Here is a 25,205-nt window from a genome sequence, read left to right on the forward strand (position 1 = left end):
TAAGACAATAATGGTTATTGTTTAAAACTTTGAAAGGTTTTAATCCACTTCAAATGTTGACAGTACAATGCAATTGCAGCAAACACAGTCAAATTTTTATGTGGTTCAACTGATGTTTATAAATTAAAACTGCATTGCAGCTTTACATGATCATTTTCTAAAAGAAACACGCCACCAAACTTTAAACATGTTTTTACATATTTTCTTTCAAAACTCAAAACTTTTACTTTTTTAACATTGCTTTGTAAATAAGGGCACTTTCATGTTGTAATTAAACTTTTGCTTTAAAATTAGCAACACACCATTTTCTAGAATAACATTTTACTGTATGCTATTAAGGTTTGTGCTTGATGAAATTACTAAAGTAGTCAACCTGGTTCTTTAAAAGGTCACAAAATGTTTACATTTCACAGTTGTTTTATGCTGATCTTAACTAATCAGACCAGGAGAGCTGAAAGCAGCACCACTAAAAACAGAAGTCATTCATTTAATAAGCCACAATTGCTGACACAATTGCTTAAAAGTGTGAACACAAGCCAAGGTGACAAACTCATCTGTTTAAACCTTAAATGTTAAAGCTTACCTTGTAAAAAGTGAAAGCTGCTCTATTTTAAAAAAAATGCTTTAATTGGTAACTTAAAGTGAAAATGTGAAAAAAACTGAAGTAAACATTAGTTCCAATTGAAGTAATCTTTTAGGTAATCCAACTACTATTAACTCCATAACTAAAAACATCTTCAAAGGAATTTAAAGTACAATCAAAATGCACAGATAAACATTATTAAAAAAATGTTACATATTGAATAAGGTTTGGTGTGTAAATATGCCATTAAATAAAACAGATAAAACTCAGCAGCTTCTCTTAAGTTCTTCTCACCTAAATTGAATTATGAAAAACATCTCTATGAAAACCTCATGAGCTGAATAAAAGAAACCTCAGAGAATGCAGACCTTTAATCCAGGTGTTGTGAGTGTTTAACACATTTTACATTTTTAATATCAATAACCATCAAGTTTCTCTTAGTAATTAGGAAAAAATCTGACCATTATTTTTTACTTTTTTTTCAAATTGCTAACACACTGTTTCTGAAGCTCATTTTGTCTAAACTACACACACATGAACAACCACAAACCTCCACAAGGCATCACACATCTCTTGCGAAAGCAAGGCAAGGCAAGTTTATTTGTATAACACATTTCATACACAAAAAATCAGAAAGTTAAAATTTCAGTGCTAAACATTTTTAAGTTGAATCCAACACCTAAAGAGTACATTGAACATATTTGGAGTTAATTGACAGTTATTTATGCCTGTTTTAACCCAACTACTTAGAGATTACACGCCCACACATTTCACTCTTCTGTTTCCATGAATCCTGCAGATTAAAAGGTCACTATAACCTTAAAAATTTTAATCCTCCATTAATGCAATCTATAACTTTATCCTCTCTATCACCATCTCGGTTTGAAATTTAAAATTGCATTTCACATTTTACTTGTCGAGTTTGTTTGCTTTTTTATTAAAAGTCACCATTTTATTTAGATCAGTGTTTGCATTTTTTTAGTTCATTTGCATTATAAATGACAAAGTGTACACTGCTGGTGTATATATATATGGGTATCACCAGGTCTGATGGTACATTTAACACTAGTGATTTTGCTGTGTATACGTGCCAATTGTAACATGCTATATATATTTTCTTGTGGGGTATTTTGAGCTAAAACCTCACATATGCACTAAAGGGACACCAAAGACTTATATATATTACCTTAAAAAAATCTCATAATATGACCCCTTTGACACTTTTGTGAGTCAATAGCCGCTTTTGCACTATCGGGCCTGTGCGAGCCAGGGCTTCAAACGGGCCTCACGGAGCCAATAGCCTCAGACCTCCAGCTGTGTAGCCAAAATCACGACGCGTTTGCATTGTCAAGCCAATAGCGCCGCAGCGCTTCAGAAAACCCCGCCCTTAATACGCCTACCTGGATGTAACGTCACACAACTCCGCCTGTTTTACCGTGAGGAAGTCACTTCAATCTGACAGGAGACGGGAGTGAGATCGCATCATCATACAACAAACATAAAGAACATAACTGAGGCGGCTGTTTGCACGGTGAAAGCCAAGATGAGAAGATAGAGATGTTTGCTCCATCCACGGTGTTACTCTTGAAGTTTATGTTGGCTGCACACGAGCGATCTCACGACGAGACAATATCAGATCAATAAGCAATATTAAACTTTATGAAGTAGGATAATTACAAATAAAGCGTTCATCTACCTAATGTGCCATTATACTATATACACAATATTTTAAAGAATATCACAAGTCATAGTTTTACATTTATATAAAATAATCTTATTTTAAAATATGCACGTGTGTCTAAATATGTAACGTTAAGTTTGTAATTATAGTTCTATGGCGATGTAAACATACTTACACATTATAAGAGGTGTGATATCTTTAATCATGAAAACGTTAATAGTTGAGCATCACATGAAACACAAGGTAACTGTCTAATAGCTATTTCAATAATGTGTCAATTGAATCAATAAATACTTTTGTCTATAAAGAACTGCCTCGAATAGCTGAATAGGACTGAAAATCACTTTACTTTACTCTCAAAAATCAAAACGTTTGAGAAATCATTAGAAAATGTACTCGTTAAGAATCAACTCTGAATATATTTAAAAAGCTATGTTACAGTGGTTAAACAACGGTAAGAACCATCAAGTCTCTCTAAGTAAATTAGGAAAATCGTAAAAAAATTACGCAGGACAATTTGATCATATCGATTTAAAGAAAAAAAAACATCCAAACCAACTTGGCCCTGTGTAAAAAAGTAGGTGGTCACAGTAAAAATCCTTTGTTGCCGAAGTTTTAGTGTTTAATCAACTCAAATTTACAATTCCTTTAAACTTATTATTTATCTTGACTAGAGTTGAGTTGTCATAACTTAAAGTTGACTTATTTCAAATATAGTTGTAGCAACTCATTTCTTATCAAGATAAATAATAATACGTTTTTGACTTGTAAATCTGACTTGCTTTAACAAAAAATTTAAGACAGAAAATATATATTTTTTACAGTGATAATATGTTGGTTCATCAGTGACTTATGTTGTTGTTTGGGAAACGCACCCCTGACCAGCACGGCTGAAAGCAGCACCACTAAAAACAGAAGTCATTAATTTAATAAGCCACAATTGCTGACACAATTGCTTAAAAGTGTGAACACAAGCCAAGGTGACAAACTCATCTGTTTAAACCTTAAATGTTAAAGCTTACCTTGTAAAAAGTGAAAGCTGCTCTACTCAAAAAAATACATAAATTGGTAACTTAAAGAGAAAATGTGAAAAAACTTAAAAAATGACTTCAATAGGTAGCACCTAATTTTTTTACTGAAGTAAACATTAGTACCAATTGAAGTAATTTAATCAAACTACTATTAACTCCATTACTAAAATATATTCAAAGGAATTTAAAGTACAATCAAAATTCACAGATAAACATTATTTAATGCAAAAACATTACTGTATTGAATAAGGTTTGGTGTGTTAACAACATCAATTAAAACTCAGCAGCTTCTCTTCTTCTCACTTCTCTCTATGAAAACTTAATGAGCTGAATAAAAGAAACCTCAGAGAATGCAGACCTTTAATCCAGGTGTTGTGTGTGTTAACACATTTCACATTTATTATTAACACATTTAATAATATTAATAACCATCAAGTCTTTCTTAGTAAATTAGGAAAAATGTGAACATCACACATCTCTTGCAAAAACAAACAAGTTATTCAAACTTACTTAAATTCCTCTAAAAATTTTGTTTTTTACTCACACACAGCTATCAAATGATTGGGCACTGCCAAAATAACCATTTAGTAAAAAGGATGTACAAATCTAAAAAGGAATTTCATTACACTCAAACATGTACGTGTACATATACTGTGCATATTCTGTGTATGCATAAATATTTTCAAGGGGACGTAAAATATTTAATTCTCAAAACATTACTGTGATAAAAACGAAGGTGAATGTTTGTTTTACAATTTCAAACTGAGTGTAAAGCAGATAATGTGCAAGTGAGTCAGAAAATCTGCATGAGTAAATTGCTCAAGTAGCCTGCCACTTTTTAATGTATAGTTTTAAACTGTACATACATTTATGCATTTTAAACAATAGCACTACATCTGGTGAGGTCATTCATACATGTAAAGATATTACTTTTAATGCCATAGGTTTAGAAAAAAGGGAAGCGTCAACTTGATGCCTCCACCCCACCCTTACAGTATATATTACACTGTTTCCTCAGTCAGATCTCATCTTCATCATGATCACCATCATCTCTCTGCTCCTGTTGGGCTCTCTGCTGCCAAACCTGAGCTTCACTGGTAAGATTCATGTTTTACTCTGTAAATGTTCATCTTATTCAGATTTATCATAACTAACAAATGAGTGTCGCATCAGAAAATGCACCTGTAAGTGTAACACATTTCCATTAACAAGACTCAATATCTGATTCGTCTTTGGTGATGCATTATTCAGATGTTTCTCATACTGATTAAGTTGACTGATATTTCTCTCTCAGCCAGTGTCAATGTGCGTATAGTGAATGGCACTGAAGCAACACCTCACTCCAGACCTTACATGGTTTCTGTTCAGAAGAATAGGAGACACATTTGTGGAGGATTCCTCATTTCTGATCAGTTTGTCTTGACTGCTGCACACTGCAGAAATAAGTAAGGTTTTATTTAGCAATCATAATCTCAGATATATTCAAATGTTCTCATTAAAAACTACTCTACAACACAGAAGATTAGATAGATAGATAGATAGATAGACAGATAGACAGATAGATAGATAGATAGATAGATAGATAGATAGATAGATAGATAGATAGATAGATAGATAGATAGATAGATAGATAGATAGATAGATAGGTTATGGTCCTGTAAACAGGAAATTTCAAACTGTCATACAGTCCATGCAGCTAGTAAAACATATATACACAAAAACAACAACAACAAAACACAAGATGGTGAATGTTCAGCTTTGTAACTTATTGAGGATTGAGATCGCCGATGGTACAAAGCTCTTTTTGAAAACGAGCCCAGAAACATCATGAAATTATGAAAAAAAATTCTGAAGTTATTTTTAGTGATTTGCTGTTTCTATAAAATACTGTAAAGAAGATTGTGAAAATAAACTGATGTCAAAGATTGAAATCAAATTTTGATGCTCCTAATCTTATAATTCGATTTTGAGACTTTAGCCTGGTTAAAAATAAAAAATTAACAACACCATGACTTCTATTCTCCCTAAACACTCTTTATGAAAAGACCTTTCTAAAGAAAACCGATACAGGTAAAATAAATATATTGTTTAATAAGATTTCTTTCTTTCCACAGCACTGAGATTCTGACAGTTGTGGCAGGTGCACATAACTTATCAAGCAGACAGGAAAACCATGTCCGCATTAATGTGAGTACCTATAACAAGCATCCACAATACAAGACCAATAATAGACCACGTAACATGGCCGACCTGATGATTCTGAAGGTAAAAAACAACACTCAGTATTGCTATCCAAGCATCACAATACATAATTATAATATAATCACATATAGTTTTATCTCATCTAACTTCTGTCTACTAAAGATGAATGTGTTGTTGGATTACAGCTTGATAAACAAGTCCAACTAAACAACAACATCAAGACGATTCCCATACCAACAACACCTGTGAATATCAGTGTGGGCACTGATTGCAGTGTTGCAGGCTGGGGAAAAATGACAAATGGCCCAAAGGGTCTTAAAAGTCCAACCCTCAGAGAGGCAAACGTGAAAATTATGAATGACATTGACTGTGCTCGATGGGGACAAGAATATGTAGCTCCACAGATGATGTGTGTGTATGGCCCTGGAGGATCCTGTAAGGTAAAACATTGACATCTGATTAACAGATTATTTGATGCTTTATTGAAGCGAAAAATAGTGATAAGTGGCAATTAAGTGTGTCTACATTCTTAACAGGGGGATTCAGGAGGTCCTTTGGTTTGTAACAACACTGCGGTGGGCGTTACATCCTTCGGACGCAACAACAGCTGCAACGATCCTTCTCGGCATAATGTTTATACGAAAATTTCTGCATTTCTTCCATGGATCCAGGGCATAGTACCACTACCACCTAAATGAATTCTGCATAATAAAGTGATATAAATGCTTGCTATTATTTCTTTTATCTTTCCAAACTGTCATCTTTTAACAACTCATTAAACAACAATTTACAACTGCACTGTACTCATCACAAACTATGCTCTATGCATTATGTTTTGTGGTTGTGTGTGTGTTTAATGGTTGAATTTCTGATTTTCTCACAAACTGATTTTAAATAAAGCATTGAGCATCAAGCATCAATAAGTCAACATGTCTTGTCATCAAATTTCAGCAAACACGGTTCAATTTTACGTGGTAAAACTGAGATAATCAGTTAAAACTAGATTGCAGTTTTATTATCATTTCCTAAAATAAGAACAACATCCTTTCAGCTTTCATTCCAACATGTCAAAAATTTGACATTTTTATTAAAAAGTGATTTGAAAGAAGCAATTCCACTGTTTTTGCATATATAAAATATTATTATTTGAAATAAGGATGTATCAATTCAATATCTGCGATTCCTTAAGCTCACCACACGGGGTCGTCCTTACCCCCGGACTTTATCACACCTGGATGTTGATCTCATCACAATGTAAAAACTATCAAGCAGTGGTCTTGCCAGTATTTTAAACAGTCCTATATATCTTTATATCTGGATTATTTTATGCGGGCCTGTTTTTTTATCTATCTTTATTTTATAGGGGTACCCATATACTTTGGATACGCTTCAAACACACAGATTTGTAATCATACAGATAGATACACCTAAATGCATTCAAATTATTGACAAACTAATTCCATTATTTTAGTTGAGTGCCAAATATTTTAACTAATGCTAGTTTTTAGGTTTAAAAATCGTCTGAAGAATTGGTACCACGTGTCATTTGTTTTGTTCAGTACATCCACCGAGACCACAAATATATCACCTATGATTTTTGAGATGATGTGAGATGCACATCAAGCGAGATGCACATCAAGTAGGTGTGAAAGAGGAAGTACAGGCTGGTGGGCTGAACCTGCCCATTAGAAATGAATTATTATCAACACATTTACACATAGGGGTCCTTCAGTCTTACCAACAGCGTTACCGGAGAAACATCATCATGATCATCTTAATGCTTCTGCTTGGTGCTTTACTACCCCATGTGACCATAACAGGTAACAGCTCTTATGTATTGACTTAGCTTGCTGTATGACTTCTACATGTATTATAAATATTTTTTTGTTTGTTGTTAAACTACATCTAAACTTTATGCATCTACAGATAACACATTTTTCATTTGAAAAAGCTGCAGTACCATTCAGCACCACCCTACATGAAATAACCATTTGATTGTATTTCTCAATTCAATTAGCCAGATTGATTTCTTTCTCTTTCAGGATATGCAAATGTGGGAATAATAAATGGCACAGAGGCAAAATCCAGACCCTACATGGTTTCGGTTCAGAAAAATGGGCAACACATCTGTGGTGGCTTTCTTGTGTCCAAACAGTTTGTCATGACGGCTGCACACTGCTTTGAAAAGTAAGGGCTTTTTTAAATGTAAATTTTACTGTCATATATACCATTTATACATGTATAGTGCACCTTTTGCATGCAAGAAGAGCAAATTGTCATCATTTATTACTTTTAAACAAAGTTTTTGTACCACTCTTGACAGTGGAGACAAACTGACGGTTGTGGTTGGAGCTCATGATCTCAACCGCAATTCTCCCCGCATAGCTGTGAAGTTTTACCACATACATCCTGGTTATGACTCTGCAGAGCTGCTAAATGACATCATGATACTTCAGGTAAATGACTGAACATTACTTAGTTTTCTTAGTAATAAGTGGTTGTTAACTGGGGGGAGAGACCTCTACTTTTTTGCTTGCATAACTTACTGTAAATAAAAAGTTGGTTTAACTTAAAAATGTAAGTTACATGGCTGTCTTTAAATATTAGTTGATGTTTTTTGAGTCAACTAATATATTTAAGTTGAATTAACTCAAAATTTAAAGACAACCAGATAACTTACTTTTTTAAGTTGAACCAACAAATCTTTTTTACATTATAACTTTACCACAAAGAGGCCACTTGATTTACTTGAGTTTGATTTTAAATAATCACTTAAGAGCCCGAACAAGTTGGTCAACCAATTTATGGTCTTTCAGATCCTTACAAGTTTCTGTGATTTTTTTATTTAGCTCAGCGCAACGCCCAAAAAAATAAAAAATGTCAAATCGATCTCCATCCCAAAAAAAGACAAGAACATCAAGGCCAATACCAAATGCAGTGTTGCAGGCTGGGGTAAACAGAAGACCAACGGTTCTGTAAGTAAACAACTTATGGAGGTTGACGTCAAAATCATTGACAGCAAAGAATGTCAGAAGTCTTGGAAAGGAACAACCTCAAGGATGGTGTGTGTGTTTGGTGAAGGAGGATTTTGCCAGGTACAAAGTATATTCTGTACAAACATTTATGATATCAACATCCTACAGACAATTTCTTATCGTACTTTATGACTTTTTCAGGGAGATTCTGGAGGTCCTTTGGTGTGTGACGGCATTGCAGTCGGTGTCGTTTCATTCAACGAGAAGAACAACTGCGACAAACCAACAAGGCCAAATGTCTACACCAGGATTTCTAAATTTTTGACATGGATAAATGCTATACTTGGAGGTGTAAAGAAAGATTTTGATTATTAAAATTCATTTCCTGAAGTTGTGTGTTCCCTTCTTGGCTGTGTAATAAATATTGTGCACCATTAAAACTCTTGGACATGTCTAATCTCCACTGTCATTTCATGACTCAACATTGTTCTCAGAGCTTCCGACCGTATCAAATGTCACAAATGCTTTTCAGTGGAAAAACGATGTCGACCCTTCACAGAAGAGTGGGTTTCCTGTCGGGTGCTGAGCTCAAAGCATGTGGTTAATCCTCCTGTCTGTGAGAAAGACTTTCAAGTTCTTTCAATTTGAGAAGACATCTCGGTATGCTTTTTATTTATGCCCACGACATTTGCAAATAAATGCATTATAATCAGCATTATTACAAGCAATGCCAGAAATTTCAATCTGAAGGGTTGCATCAAGAGTTATTATATCAAAAACAAAAACTTTTTATGTTTTATAAAAAGCAAATAACGTGCAATATATTTAAAGTCATATGCAAGCAATATCATTTAGATTTTCAATTTCTGCAATGTAAAGAAAGATTTGTTAGTTCAACTTAAAAAAGTAAGTTACGTTGGTTTCCTTCAAATTTTTACTTGATGCAACAAAAAAATTACGATGTGTAAAAATGGTTGTGTCAACTAAAATTTTAAAGTTGAATTAACTAAACATTTTTAGGCAACAAGGTAACTTTTTTAAGTTGAACCAATTTTTTACAGCGTGTTTATTTACTAAAACAATACTACTAGATTATAATGACAAAAAACTGATGTCCGACTTAACCGTGGTTTCACACCAGCCACGTTTGAGGCTTCAAATTCCCGTCTAGTTTGCCGCTTGAACATTTTGAGTTTACTCGCTTTATTCACTCGTGAAAGATGCACGTGCGTCATGGCTTTTGTGACTCCTCTCACTTTCTGTAATCACGTCACTACTAGAGAAAGCTCCTGATTGGTTAATGCCAAAGTTCAAATTTTTCAACTTGCTCAATTGGCACGAATGAAGCGGAATCGCGTTATTCACTCTAGATTACTCGTGGAATTTAACTTCATGTCATGCAAACTTTTCGCCCAAGTTCAATATTTTCACCTTGGGCGAAGACGCGCTTGAGGCGAATAGCGCGTGCTTTGCTGATAAACGCGCCGCCCATATCGCATCGCTCCACACGTGGACGCGTCTGATCGCGTCTTTGCATTGACTTTGTTTAAAACTACTTGCACAAAACATTGAAATCGCATCTGGTGTGAACCCACAGTAAAGCTACGTACACACCAAATGCATATTGCAAATGAATATTTTCAACTTGGGCAAAGACGCGTTTAAGGCAAATAGCGTGTTATTGTGGCAAATGCGCCGCACATATCGCATCATTCGCATCGCCCACTCGAGGACGTGTCTGATCGCATCTTTGCATTGACTTTGTATGTAATCTACTCGCGTAAAACATTAAACTCACATCTGGTGTGAACCCACAGTAACATCGTCAACGCGTCTTTACATTGACTTAACATTGAAATCACTCGCGCTTGATGCCTCTACAACGGCTGGTCTGAACGCTGCATAAAAATCAGATTTTTTTCAACATTATTATTGAAGATTTATCATAAATATTGTATGCATGTTGTATAGTCGTGCTTGGAGTGTGAAATTCATCTTTCCAAATAATGTAAAGAGCCAATGTTTGCTGTATTTCCTTTGCACTTATGAGTTTTTATGTCTGCACATAAAAATAGACCCACTTTCCATTATATTCTTTTATCATGTTAATAGTTTAATGAAACCTATGGGTCATAAAAAGCTATTATTTCCTCCAGATATATGCGTGTATATACAGTATATCTTATTTAGATGCATAGATGTGTGTGAAAAAATCTTGCATCTAAAGGAAATGAAGTGTGGTTTGCTGAATGGGGTAGGCCACCCCCTCACTAGAGTTTTAAAAGCTAGTGACATATTTTTCACGCACCACAAACACGATGAGAACTTTAACAGTGATTGTGTTTGCTGCAGCTGTGACCACACTGCAAATCTCAGGTACGTTCTTATCTGTAAGTGTCGTTATCAAACACATGATTCTGTAATACAATATACTATACTGTTTTTTGTCTTACAGCTGTGATTGGAGATGCTATAGTCAATGGCAGAAAGGCTTCCAAAAACACCTTCCAATATATGGCATCAGTGCAGGTCAATAAAACACATGAGTGTGGAGGATTTCTGATTTCCCCTAAATATGTCCTTACAGCCGCACACTGCGATACAAGGTATGAAACTGTATATATTACATCAAAAATGTAGTTTTTAATTAAGTTTGACTTGAATTAAATTAATTCAAATGAATTGCAGGGGTCATATGACTGTCGTCCTTGGTGACCACGACATCAATCAACGGAGAAATCTTCAAAGATATGAGGTGGCTCGCAAATTCAAACTGAAACCGTTCACAAGTGTAATCGAGGGCAATGACATCATGCTTCTGAAGGTAAAGAGACACAACTGCTGTTTGTACTGAATGTGAGCAAAAGTAAACTAAACAAGTATATGCAAAGTAACTTAAGTTTATTTACCTTCAAAGCTTGACAGGAAAGCAGTTTTGGGAAAAAAATTGAAAACTGTGGATATCATAGATGAACGGCGCCGTGTTAAAAGTGGCACAGAGTGTCTGGTTGCTGGATGGGGTAAAACCAAAGAGAGTGATACTGAAGGAGTCAATGAACTTCAGGCTGTGAAAGTTTCAACTGTTGACATTGACGAATGCAAGAAAGCATGGAGGAAAAAATACAAGAAAATAAAAACACTTCCACCAAACATAATCTGCGCTGGTGGATATAAACAGAATACAGGGGCGTGTAAGGTAATATGTTTACATTTTTATTCATTTGGCTAACACTTTTTTATGTACATTTGCATATATATTACTTATATTGACATATTGCAGTATTAAAAAAATGTTCAACCCAATTTTTTTATGTTTGTTTCAGGGTGACTCAGGAGGTCCACTTGTATGCAATTCAGTGGTCGTGGGCATTGTTTCCTTCAGAAGTTCCACGTGTAAATATCCTGATGTGCCAAATGTTTATACTGATATTTCAAAATATTCACGCTGGATCAGAGCAATGATGAATGAAAGGGAAACTTGACACAGTTAACAATTCGCTGCATTGAAACATTTTTTTGACCAAATAAACTGTACTTTTGTTGACCGAATTGACTTTTTTTGTATTGTTATTCTTGTAATATGAGCTAAAACACATTTTTGCATAGCTAGAGCACAAATGACAAACTCAAATATCCAGATTTTAAAAGCAAAGATCCATACACTGTTGGAAAAAGAACTGGTCAAAATGTGTCACTAGGGCAGTACCCTTAAAAAAGGTCTTTATATGAACCATTAGGTACAAATATGCATACATTTTGTACCAATATGTATCTTTAAGGGTACTAATAAGCTCTCTTTAGGCATTTTCCAGTGCATAGTACCCCATGGGTCGGGTCGGCTTATTTTACTGTACTTTCCGGACTATAAACCGCACCGGAGTACAAGCCGCATTATTCAAAAATGCGTCATTAAGACAAAATAACATATATAAGTCACAGTGGACTATATGTAGCATTTATTTAGAAAATTATTTCACAAAATACAAGCCGACATTTAATCTGAAAAGGCAAGTTAGTAAGTCAACTAAACAATAGCAGACAGAACAGCAGGCTGAATGTATGTTAAAGTAATATTATCAGTTATTTAAACGATAAACCGTAGCATACAGAACTTACCTGGAAGGTTGAATAGGCTAAATTAAACGAAAAAGCCAACTAGCGTGACGTTCGCATACTCGTCATTCCTCATCACTGAATCTATTGAATTACATAAATACAGAAGCAGCATATGGCGGACTCTCGCTGCTGTAGACCGTATGATGTATCTTGCCTCATAAATGTCAAAATTAATTCATACTGACTTACAAGGCACACCTGATTGTAAGACACAGCACCAGCCAAGTTATGAAAAAATGCGGCTTATAGACCGAAAAAATACGGTACTTTGGCTTGGTTAGCTTTTCCAGTGAGTTTAGTACCACTTCAGAATAGGAAGGATTACAGGCGTGTCAAAATATTTGCGCTGCATGTGACATCATACAAAAAGTGGGAGCAACAGAGGGAGCATCGTTGGAATGCAATGTTGCCCATACATTCATTTATTTTTCAGTCCGCCACAAAATCAGAACTGACATAATCAACACAAATAGATGTTTGCACATCGCGTTTATCACTACCTCTGTTTTACATGACAGTTTCTGTACAAACACCCGTGGCATCAGTCGTCGAGCTCCACTATGTGTACCCTAACTGTCACTGGGGCTGTACTTTTTAAAACATACAGCTTTGCATCCAAGTGTTCATATTAGTACCGGTACATATTGGTACCAAGTGGTGCTTTTCCATTGCATAGTACCCCACGGGTTGGGTCAACTCACTTTTGGGAGCTCTTCCACTCTTCAGCTCAGAAATTTTCACATTAGTATGTGTGCAGGATTCAAGAAATGTGCAGAAAGTAGTGATGAACCGATGTATCGCCCGCCGATATTTTTCGGCCGATTTTTGATGATTTTGAAACCATTGGCATATCGGCAATAGCACGAGAAAGGCCAATATTGATTGTTTATTAATTAACCGCATAAAGGCAATGAATTGCAAGTCTGTTGTTCAATTAAAATGATTTAATGTTCTGGTGTGCTCTATACTTAAGCACGACAGAAAACCTTTGTTGAGCTGGCTCAAATGTCTTGGACAATAAAAGAAACAAACTGCACTTTAGTGGGGGAAAAGAAGTCCAACTTTTTTGAAGTAGCAATATTTATACTCTGTTTAAAGCAATAGCACTGGCATTATTTATGTTTATTAAAGAAATCCATTATATGTAAAAAATGAGTTAATGTTGTTAATAAAAGAAATGCTGAATAGCAAAAACCACCTTTGAAGGTTGTCATGCTGTCTTATTATATTTGTTTTAGCTTAATTTGTGCCTCTCTTATTATGTTGGTCAGTTGAATGTTAATTAGATCCAATCCATGTTCAGTAAAAATAATTTGATGCAGAAATAAGCTAGCTAATAGACCAACTTTAAAGTATTGCATACAAGTGTTTCATATCGGTATCGGCCAGAAGTTGTCTGTTTAAATCGGTATCGGCCCCAAAAAATCTTATCTGTGCATCCCTAGCAGAAAGCGAACCTAGGGACGAGCACGTATGATGGCCTTACGTCAACATATCACCAGAATGATTGACAACTAGGATGACCAATAGTATTGATGATCCACCCGGAAAAAGAAAATCCTCCGCTATACCTTTAAGTAAGCAGTGTGCATGTGACTGAGGAATGTGCAGGGCAGAAGTTTTACTAAAATTGCATAAAATCCTGTTGTTTTAAACAAAATTAGAGAGTTTTAAAGATTTTTTTACAACATTTAAGTTATCCGTTATAGGCAACTCTGCATTTTTTTTACATTCCCGGTTTATTCCCAATAATTCCCATGGAAAGTGTCCAGCCTTAAAAATCCTAAATAAGAATTTTGCTACTCTAATTCTTACAGTATGGGTTGCCGCTCACACGTACATAGGTTTGATTGGTAGTGCAGCACAAAGTTCATGGGTTTGATTCCCAGTGAACACACATACTGATAAAATATATACTTTCAATGCACTGTAAATTGCATTGGATGAACGCATAAATGTACAGATACTATAAACGTTAAATAAAATTGGAAGACATTTGGTGTTTTGATGCATCTCTAACTGCAGTTGGAAAGGATGTGTCATTGTGGGTTTGCCGTGTGGCACATACCTACAGTATATAAACAGCCGTGCTGGTATACAAACAGCAGGATGAAGCCCATGTACATACAGCCTGTTGGTTGCTGACTGTGGCTATAACAGGCCTTATGCAATACTTTTGGAGCTGATATCATCACTGGGAAAAAAGCAAAGAAGAACTCACTGCTGTACATGGCATCGATACAGATTGAAGGAAAACACAGATGTGTGTGTATGGCCATGGAGGATCCTGTAAGGTAAAACAATGATATCTGATTTACAGATTATGTTCTGCTTTATTCAAGGCATAAATTGGGATAATTGGCAATTATGTGTGTCTACATTCTTTTCAGGGGGATTCAGGAGGTCCTTTGGTTTGTGGCAACACTGTAGTGGGTGTTGCATCCTTTATAAGGGACAAGAGCATTTCTTCAATGGATCCAGAGCATATATTAAGAGCTAAATGAATTCTGCATATAAAAGAGATTTAAATTGTTTAAGGTCACCACACGGGGTCATCATCACACTGGGACATTAAAATGTATATCACACCTTGATCTCATCACACTGTCCAGTAAATACTCAGCAATGGCCTGCAAGTATTTTAAACAGTCCTATATATCTTTATATCTGGATTATTTTCTGTTTATCTGTCTTTATTTTATTGGGGTACACATACTTGTTGGGGATTAAGTCCAGTCTTATAATGTGCATTTTGAATATGCTTCAAACATGAATTTTCAAACACAGACCATTTATATTTGCAAATGTCATCTAGATTACACAAAGCATGTCTGTGCTGATGTATACAGTTAGATAACATACACATGCATTAAAATAATTAGCAAAAGTACCAAAAATATTTAAACTAATGCTGGTTTTTAGGTTAAAAATCCTGCACCAGTGTCAATTGTTTTGTTCAGTACACCCAGAGATCACAATTATATCACCTATGATATTTGCAAAGCGAGATGCACATCAAGGAGGTGTGAAAGAGGAAGTACAGGCCGGTGGGGGGCTGAACCAGCGCATTTGATATCAACTCATTTACACTTACACTTCAGTCTTCCCAACAGCCTTACCAGTGATATATCATCATGATCATCTTAATACTTCTGCTGGGCGCTATGCTACCCCATGTGACCCTAACAGGTAAGAGCTCTCATGTAATATTATTGACTTGGCTTGCTGTATTACTTCTACATATATTATAAATATGTTTATTTTTGCAAACTACACCTAAACTTTATGCATGATATGTACAGATAGCACTTGAAAGAGCTGAAGCAACATTCAGCACCACCCTAAATGAAATAATCACTTGATTGTATTTCTTATTTAAATTATCCTGATTGATTTCTTTCTCTTTTAGGATATGCAAATGTAGGAATAATAAATGGCACAAAGGCAAAATCCAGACCCTACATGGTTTCGGTTCAGAAAAATGGGCAACACATCTGTGGTGGCTTTCTTGTGTCCAAACAGTTTGTCATGACGGCTGCACACTGCTTTGAAAAGTAAGGGCTTTTGTTTAATCTGAATTTTACTGTCTGCAAAACTTAGAAGAGTACTAATGTCAACATGAAGTAATGATCAGTATATACAATTTATACATGTATATAGGGCATAAAGCTGGTATAGTGGCCTAAAATGTTTTTGCACAATACTTTATATAAACATGTCATGTTTTTTATAGATCATTTATTTCTTTTAAACAAAGTTTTTGTACCACTCTTGACAGTGGAGTCAAACTGACGGTTGTGGTTGGAGCTCATGATCTCAACCGCAGATCTGACCACATAGCTGTGAAGTTTTACCACATACATCCTGGTTATGACTCTGCAAAGCTGCTAAATGACATCATGATACTTCAGGTAAATGACTGAACATTACTAAGTTTTCTCATTAATCAGTGGTTGTTAACATGGGGGGAAGAGACCTCTAACGTTTGGCGTGCATACTATAAAAAATTAAAAGTTTGTTCAACTTCAAGTTATTTTGAGTAAATTCAACTTAAAAATATTAGTTGACAAAAATTATTTACACAACTTTGGGTGACAACTAATATTTAATTGTAAGTTGAATTAACTCAAAACTTTAAGGCAAGCATGTTACTTACTTTTTTAAGTTGAACTACCTTTTATTTTTAGTAGTAACTTTACCACCAACAGGCCACTTGATAAAAACCCATTTACTTAAGATTTGATATTAAAGGATTTGTCAATTTTCTTAAAAAAAAAAAAAAAATCCAGATAATTTCACCACCATGTCATTCAAAATGTTGATGTCTTTCTTTGTTCAGTCGAGAAAAAAGTAAGTTTTTTGAGGAAAACATTCCAGAATTTTAATTCATTTTAATGGACTTTAATGGACACCAACACGTAACAGTTTTAATGCAGTTTAAAATTGCAGTTTCAGCGGAGTTAAAAGGACTCTAAACAATCCAAAACGAGGCATAAGGGTCTTAACTAGTGAAACGTTTGCATTTTTGCAAGAACAATAAAAGTATGCACTTTTAAACCACAACTTCTCGTCTATTTCCGGTCCGACCTCACGTAATTGCGTAATGCCGTGGAAAGGTCACGTGTTACATATATGAAACGCACATTTGCGGACCATTTTAAACAATAAACTGACACAAAGACATTAATTAGTATCATTTAACATACAACAACATCGGAAACGGTCCTCTTTCTCCACACTTGTAAACAATGGGGCGTAGTTTCGCATACTTCATCCGTGACCTCTTGACGTGATGACGTATTGCGTGAGGTCGCGCTGGAGCGTCACAGGACAGAAGTTGTGGTTTAAAAGTGCATATTTTTAATTTTTTTGTCAAAATTGACAATCTTTTCGCTAGATAAGACCCTTATGCCCCGTTTTGGATCGTTTAGAGTCCTTTGAAACTCAGTTTAAACTGCAATTTTAAACTGCATTAAAACTGTTAAGTGTTGGGGTCCATTAAAGTCCCTTAAAATGAGAAAAATCCTGGAATATTTTCCTCAAAAACATTATTTCTTGACTGAACAAAGAAAGACATCAACATTTGGATGACATGGTGGTAAGTAAATTATCTGGATTTTTTTAAGTAAATGAACTAATCCTTTAAACATTTTTAAAATATAATTAATCAAAAGAAGTTTGTCATCCAATTTAAGTTTCTGTGATTTTTAATTTAGCTCAATAAAATCACAGAAAACAGAGAAAATGTCAAATCGATCTCCATCCCCCAAAAAGACATGAACATCAAGGCCAATTCCAAATGCAGTGTTGCAGGCTGGGGTGCACAGAAAACCAATGGTTCTCCAAGTAAACAACTTATGGAGGTTAATGTCACCATCGTTGACAACAAAAAATGTAAGAAGAAATGGGATAAACAAACAACCTCAAGGATGGTGTGTACATTTGGTGAAGGAGGATTTTGCCAGGTACACAGTATATTCTGTACAAAAAGTTATGCTATTAACATCCCACAGACAAATTTCTTAGTGTATTTTATGACTTTTCTCAGGGAGATTCTGGAGGTCCTTTGGTGTGTGACGGCACTGCAGTCGGTGTCGTTTCATTCAACGAGAAGAACAACTGCGACAAACCAAAAGTTCCAAACGTCTACACCAGGATTTCTAAATTTTTGACCTGGATAAATGCTATACTTGGAGGTGTAAAGCAAGATTCTGATTATTAAAATTCCAAACATTTCCTGAAGTTGTGTGTGTCGTCCTTGACTGTATGATCAGTATTGTGGACCATTAAAGGTGCTGTTGAATGCGCCTCAAACATGATTGTAGAATGAGCCTCAAACATGATTGTTTTCTGCTTATGTAAACCTCGTGAATGCAAAAGACCACTGGAAAACAGGCCAATCTCAACAAAACACCAACAGTGACGTTATAGTCGGGATGTACGCCCCAACATTTAATTAAGTACAATGTTGTTACAATACTAAAAACAAAGTTGTGACTGCTGAGTTAGAGCTATATGCTTGTTAATGCTATAGGCTAACGTTTAGGCTGAAGTTCTACTATTGACATAAAAGTTACATTTTGCAGGTCCACACTGAACAAAAAGCATAAGGTTTAAACACACACAGAGCTACTAAAGGAGCTGCTATGTGAAACAGCCAATCAGAGCAGAGCTCAACGTTATTTTCATGACTCTTTCAAATAAGACCATTTCATTCTGGGGCAAATGCAAGGGTTGTAAATGGACATGTCAAAACATATCTGGATAATTTTGCACTTATCATTTCATGACTCAACATTGATCTCAGACAAGAGCTTTCGACCACATCAAATGTCACAAATGCTTTTCAGTGGAAAAACAATGTCGACCCTTCACAGAAAAGTGGGTTTCCTGTCGGGTGCTGAGCTCAAAGCATGTGGTCAATCATCCTGTCTGTGAGAAAGACTTTCAAGTTCTTTCAATTTAAGAAGACATCTCAGTATGCTTTTTGTTTATGGCCACGACATATGCCAATAAATGCATTATAATCACCATTTTTACAACCAATGCCAGAAATTTCAATCTGAAGTGTTGCACCAAGGATTATTATATCAAAAACAAAACCAAGAACTAAAAATAAAAAGCAAATAACGTGTAAAATAGATTTAAGTTCATATGCAAGCAATCATAATAGCGCATAAAATATTATTTTGAATTGTCATTTCTGCACTGTAAATAAAAATTTGTTAGTTCAACTTAAAAAGTAAGTAACTTGGTTGCCTTAAAATTTTGACTTAAAGCAACTTAAAAATATTAGTTAACTCAAAAACGTTGCATGTGAGTGTCATGCGCATCTTGTCAGTAAAGCCGGTTCCTTGATTGTAATAAATCGCCATCAGCTGCTTTCAGATGGAGCGGCATTTACTACACAGAGCCATAGTTCACTGATAAGAGGGCAAATAACGCATTCATAATCGCGGATGAAATAGGTGCACTTTAATAACTGGTGGACCCCTCCCCTGGCAGCAATAACCTCAACCGGCACTTCCTTGTAGCTGAGGATCAACCCTGCACATCGTTGAGAAGGAATTTTAGCCCATTCTTCCTGGCAGAACTGCTTTAGCTCTGTCATATTCTTTAGACGTCTCATGTGCAGTGTTTCCCATACGTTGATTTATTCGTGGCGCACCGCCACAGAATCAGCGCTGGCCGCCACAAATAGATTTTTCATGATCCCCAATTACATTTATATTTTAGTGTTTAAAAACGTCTTAATTCATTGTTGCAAGCACCCAGCGCGCCCTCCCTTTCTATGTTGCATGCAGCGCGCGCCCCTTTCTCTCTCTCTCTCACATGAGCGTGAAAAGGTGGCGGTGTTTCAATGTCCGTTCCTCCGTATACTTTCTTTTTCGGGTAAACGTCAACAGTCACAGATTTTACTGACAGAGAAGACGGCGATGACTTGACGAAAGGTTAGCATTAGTGTTTCCCACACACACCCGTTCTCTCCCTCTCTATAATGCGATATGCCTGCGCAAGTGTTTTGTAGTAACTTTGTGTAACAGTTACTGTGTATTCTCTCATATTTCTGAATTTGCACCCAATTGTCTGTGCTATACGCGACAATAAAACTCGCATTTAAATAAAAAGGGGCTCATAACAAGACATTGATGAGAAGAGCAACAGCAGTAAGACTTCAATGTAAATGTATGGTGATTTATATACCAGCTGTAAACATACACGTACGTTTCGTAATTTCCTGTTATTTTGCGGGTTTCTTTCAAATATAAAAGCGCTTAAGCATTTACTTGTATTCTAGGCGAAAAAAAACAAGTCAGTGGCAAGTCAGTTCCTGAATAACACGACACAAACTTTAAAAAGTCAAATTCACTTCTCAGAGGCACAGAACTGTTCCTGAAACTGACGTTCTCCCCAAACTGAAATTAAACACAGTGTTTCGAGTTTTTCTCATCTGTGTCATGTTGATATCAAGAAGCAACGTGCACATGACAACGAGAGAGGTGACCTGCTGCGCAATCGAGTTACCCCTCCCACTTCTGAATGTTTAACTGAGATTTCTAATCCCGTCCGAATTGACCATCAATATTACAGACGTCCTGTGGTAAAATTACATTACGCCATCTACATTCAACCGTAAAACTAATCCCATCCGAATAGGGCTATAGTCTGCTCATTTTATGTCTGACAACAGAACTGATAATATGTAAATAATAGCAATCAGTTGTTTTAAAATGCAATATAACGTGACAGATCAAAGAGTAGAAGTGAAACATATTTCAGGTGCCAACACTCGATCAAACCGGATCAAACGCAAACACGTGATGATGTCACATATATGCTAATTAGAGTGTGACGTCATCACCGCCACAAGTCTCTCAAAATCCTGTGGGAAACACTGCATGTGTATGGCCCTTTTCAAGTCAAGCCATAGCATCTCTATTGAGTTGAGATCTGGGCTCTTACTTGGCCACTCCAAAAGGTGGATTTTGTTTTGGAAAAAAAGTGCCATTCTGTTGTGGACTTGCTCCTGTGTTTTGGATCGTTGTCCTGTTGCATCACCCACCTTCTACACAGTTTCAGCTGACATACAGACATTCTCACATTATCCTGAAGAATTATCTGATAAACTTGGGAATTCATCTTCCCCTGAATGATTACAAGCTGGCAAGGCCCTGATGCACCAAAGCAGGCCCAAATTATGATGTTTCATCGACCATAATTAACAGTGCCCTTTTTATGCCAGATGTAGCACTTTGTGTTTTTTCCAAAGAGTTCAATCTTAATTTCATCAGTCCACAAAACATTTAGCCAATACTGCTGTGGAGTGTCAATGTGCTCTTTTGCAAACTTCAGGCGTGCAGCAATGCACTTTTTAGTAAGCAGTGTCTTCCTTCATGTGGTCCTGTCGTGGATACCCTGCTTGTTCAATGTTTTACGTATTGTAGACTTATGAACAGAGATGTTAGCAAGTTCCAATTATGCCTTCAAATCTTTGGCTGTCATTCATGGTTGTTTCTTTACCTCATTGATGAGTCTTCGTTGTGCTCTTGGTCTCATTTTGACTGGGCGCCCACTGCTTGGTAGAGTAGCAACAGTCCCAAAGCGTCTCCATTTGTAGATTGTTTGCCTAACTGTAGACTGGTGAATTTCTAAAGTCTTTGAAAGTAACCCATTCCAGCTTTATTTAAAGCAACAATTCTTGATCGTAGCTCCTTTGAAAGCTCTTTTTAGTGAGGCATGGCCAACATATGCGTGTTCTTCTTGTGCAGAGAAAACTCCAAAAGTTTGAGGGGTTTTTATCGATCAAAGTATCTGTAGTCCACACCTCCAAATGCATTATCTCAACTAAAACCTGACTCCAATTAGCTTTTTTTGAGGTCATTAACTCAAGGGTTCACATACTTTTTCCACAAGCACTGAGGTTTTTTGGTTATTCTCAATAAAAACATGAAAGATCAGAATTTTGTGTGTTATTATTTTTAGACACATTATGTTTGTCAATACCCTAGACTAAGATGAAGATCAGATCACATTTTATGACACATTTATTCAGAAAACAATTAAATTCCAAAAGGTTTACATACTTTTTCTTGCCACTGTACCTATGAGGTGCAAAGCTGTACGTTTTAAAAAGTACAACCGCAGTGACAGCCAGGGTACGTGCGTTGTCTGACAGCGTGGACTGTCAGTCACACCTACATAGGTTTGAGAACATGCTGTAGCTCATTGATAAAGTAGCACAAAACTCAAGGGTTTCGATTCCCAGGGAACACACATATTAATCAAATGCATAGTTTGAATGCACTGTAAGGTAATGTATAAATGCATAAATGTAAAACAATATTGGAAGACAATTGATTTTTTGTTGCATCTCTAGCTGCGGTTGGAAAGGATGTGTCACTGTGGGCTTGTGGTGGCACAGACCTACAGTATATAAACGGCCGTGGTGGTATACAAACAGCATCTTGCGAACAGGATGAAGGTCATGTATAGCCTGTTGCTGACTGTGGCTATAACAGGCCTGATGCTGTCTGGTAAGTACAATCATGCATTACTGCGCATTACTGTGCACTTTTCAGTTGACTCAAGTTCACTTCCATTGATGTAGGTACTTTTGGAGCTGATATCATCAATGGGAAAAAAGCAAAAAAGAACTCGCTGCTATACATGGCATCAATACAGGTTGAAGGGAAGCACAAATGTGGAGGATTTCTGATCAATCCGAGCTATGTGCTCACAGCTGCGCACTGCGATAAGAGGTAAGCATTCAATGATGTGCGACTAAACCTTTAAGCAATCTTTTAACTAATCAGCAAATGTTCATAAAAAGTGGCAACATGACTGTGATACTGGGGACCCACAACATCGATCCAAAGGGGGCAAATCTGAGAAGATATGCGGTGCAAAAAAAACATAAGCATCCTTCATTCAAAGAAGCAAAATACGGAAATGACATCATGCTTTTGAAGGTACCACATTATTGAACTGAGAAATAAAATTTTAATTTCAGAATCATAACACATTTCTATGTTGTTGATTTCAAGCTCTCCAAGAAACTGAAGCTGAGCAAAGCTATGAAAACTGTCAAAATTCTGAGCAAGGACAAACCGGTGAAGCCGAATACAAAGTGCATTGTAGCAGGATGGGGTAAAACTGAAAAGCAGAACGTGGTGAATGATCTTCTCGTGACAGATGTGTCTACTGTCAATTTCACAGTCTGCCAAAAGATGTGGAATGAAGTCAACGTGAAACTTCCTAACAACATCTTCTGCGCTGGAGGTTTTAATACCAAAAGTGGTGCATGCCAGGTAGGTGAACTCCAATACTTCTGTTAAAGGACAAGTTCTGTATTTTACACTTAAAGCCCCGTTTTCAGATTGTTTATGATGAAATAGAACGGTTTTGACTGAAATTTGTACATATGTACATTTCTTGGACATATTGGACATATCTTTTGCAGCGATTTTTGTGTGAGCATATCAGTGAACATCCCTGACCACTCGGTGAGTTTCACCTCTTTGTAAACGAAAGTTTAACGCATTTTAGGAAGGATTGATCCAGTGCACCTATACACCCATTGTAGAGGTGGGAGGTGATAGAACAAACACCCGAAAATTCCCGGGACAGCATGTCCAAATTTCAGTCAAAACCGTTCTGTTTCATCATAAACAATCTGAAAACAGGGCTTTAAGTGTAAAATACTGAACTTGTCCTTTAAGGATAACTGATAAACAACCAAATCTAGGGATACTCAAATTATTAGATAATTTCCTTTTCAAATCTCAGGAAAATGCTTAAAGTCCTGGGTTTGATTTCTAAGAAAGCAGTTTTGAATAGGAGAGTGTCTGCTAAATCTAAAAATTTAATCGAGATCTCAAATGCATGTTTATTGTAGGGCGATTCTGGGGGACCGTTGGTGTGCAGTGGGGTGGCCCTCGGCATCGTCTCATTTAACATGGGTCGGTGTGACTACCCAAATGTTCCCAACATTTATACACAGATTTCCAAATTTTCACCCTGGATCAAGAAGGTGATTAATGGAGGTGCTTAATGTTTTGATTGTATTCTTGTGTATTAACTCGATTTATAGTAGCTTCTAACTTTGGCTAAGTTGGGGATGAAGATGAAAAAAATAATGAATCACTGACTATTGTACTTGCTTAATAACGCTATATTATTACAATCCTACAGACAATTTTTTTATAGTTTCTGTCGCTAATGTACATGTTAAGAACAATTTGCATTAATTTAATACCATGTATATATTTGATATTTTTTTCATTTCTCTCTTTTCTATTTTTTTTACCATTTGTTCCATAATCTATTTTTGTGAAGTAGCAATGCAACAATGCAAAACTGTAAAAAGTTAAATAAACTTGAATTAAACTGTCTGTTTTGCATTTCTCTCTCTGTGTTGTTTTTTTAAAGTACCACTTCAGAGAAAGCGAAACCGTTGATACAAAACCACTGTTCAAGTTTACCACCGCCACATCCTAAGTTATACAAGCTCTTTAAGTAAAACAGAGTTCATAAACAGCCGCAGAAGAAATATTTCATGCCTTATAACGTGAGAACACAACAGTTCATCTTTGTAAAGGTTAAAATTTCTTCCTCGGGCCAGACAGGCGTGTGTATATAGGTATGTATAAAGCATCATGAACATGCGAAGTCAGCAATTACTCATTTCACTGACCACCATGCTACAGACCCTCACACGATCACACGAACCCCCTGCAACTTGCATGATAAACCCCATCAGTCGTTTAAAATACCCCTTGACAGAGCTATGTAGGCTATGATGCATGAAACCCACAACCCTAAAAAGTTTTCCTATCTGAAACATGTTAATGCAACATGTTCTTGCAAAGCCAAGTGTGGGGCCGCCGCAGAAAGAATTTCACAATGAGTCAAGACGGGGGGCCGGGGGTCGCTTCTGACATAGATGTAGCATTACTCAGTGTAGCATTTACTAAAATTGAGTGTTACTAATGCTTAATGCGGTAAGCAGCCGAGTAGATTTTTTCCCCAAGGCTAGCATTTCTCTAAAGCATTGGTTTAAGCATCGATTTCTACTGAATAAAATATGGTGCTTGTTAACAAAATTAACAAAGAAATAT

General features: G+C 36.1%; 4 protein-coding genes across 4 annotated transcripts; all 4 read left to right on the forward strand.

The window, feature by feature from the left end:
• The first annotated feature begins 4,130 nt into the window (after positions 1-4,130).
• LOC135721223 (transmembrane protease serine 9) lies at positions 4,131-24,739 on the forward strand. Its single transcript, XM_065243419.2, has 10 exons — positions 4,131-4,392; positions 4,590-4,740; positions 5,410-5,560; positions 5,683-5,937; positions 6,034-6,192; positions 22,526-22,622; positions 22,697-22,847; positions 22,919-23,057; positions 23,133-23,396; positions 23,984-24,739. The coding sequence occupies exons 1-10, from the start codon at positions 4,332-4,334 to the stop codon at positions 24,137-24,139; spliced, it is 1,584 nt and encodes a 527-aa protein (XP_065099491.1). The 5' UTR covers positions 4,131-4,331; the 3' UTR covers positions 24,140-24,739.
• LOC135728307 (mast cell protease 4-like) lies at positions 7,234-9,138 on the forward strand. The gene is made up of 5 exons (XM_065246491.1): positions 7,234-7,317; positions 7,540-7,684; positions 7,821-7,953; positions 8,347-8,592; positions 8,674-9,138. The coding sequence occupies exons 1-5, from the start codon at positions 7,263-7,265 to the stop codon at positions 8,845-8,847; spliced, it is 753 nt and encodes a 250-aa protein (XP_065102563.1). The 5' UTR covers positions 7,234-7,262; the 3' UTR covers positions 8,848-9,138.
• On the forward strand, positions 10,715-12,021 carry LOC135728276 (trypsin-like). Its single transcript, XM_065246455.2, has 5 exons — positions 10,715-10,848; positions 10,928-11,078; positions 11,161-11,296; positions 11,390-11,668; positions 11,796-12,021. Exons 1-5 carry the CDS (start codon positions 10,791-10,793, stop codon positions 11,952-11,954), a joined length of 783 nt encoding a protein of 260 aa, XP_065102527.1. The 5' UTR covers positions 10,715-10,790; the 3' UTR covers positions 11,955-12,021.
• LOC135728297 (mast cell protease 1A-like) lies at positions 15,635-19,690 on the forward strand. Its single transcript, XM_065246480.1, has 5 exons — positions 15,635-15,777; positions 15,998-16,142; positions 16,367-16,499; positions 17,805-18,053; positions 18,137-19,690. The coding sequence occupies exons 1-5, from the start codon at positions 15,723-15,725 to the stop codon at positions 18,308-18,310; spliced, it is 756 nt and encodes a 251-aa protein (XP_065102552.1). The 5' UTR covers positions 15,635-15,722; the 3' UTR covers positions 18,311-19,690.
• Positions 24,740-25,205: the final 466 nt, after the last annotated feature.

This window comes from Paramisgurnus dabryanus, chromosome 24, assembly GCF_030506205.2.
Source record: "Paramisgurnus dabryanus chromosome 24, PD_genome_1.1, whole genome shotgun sequence".
NCBI classification, from domain to species: domain Eukaryota; kingdom Metazoa; phylum Chordata; class Actinopteri; order Cypriniformes; family Cobitidae; genus Paramisgurnus; species Paramisgurnus dabryanus.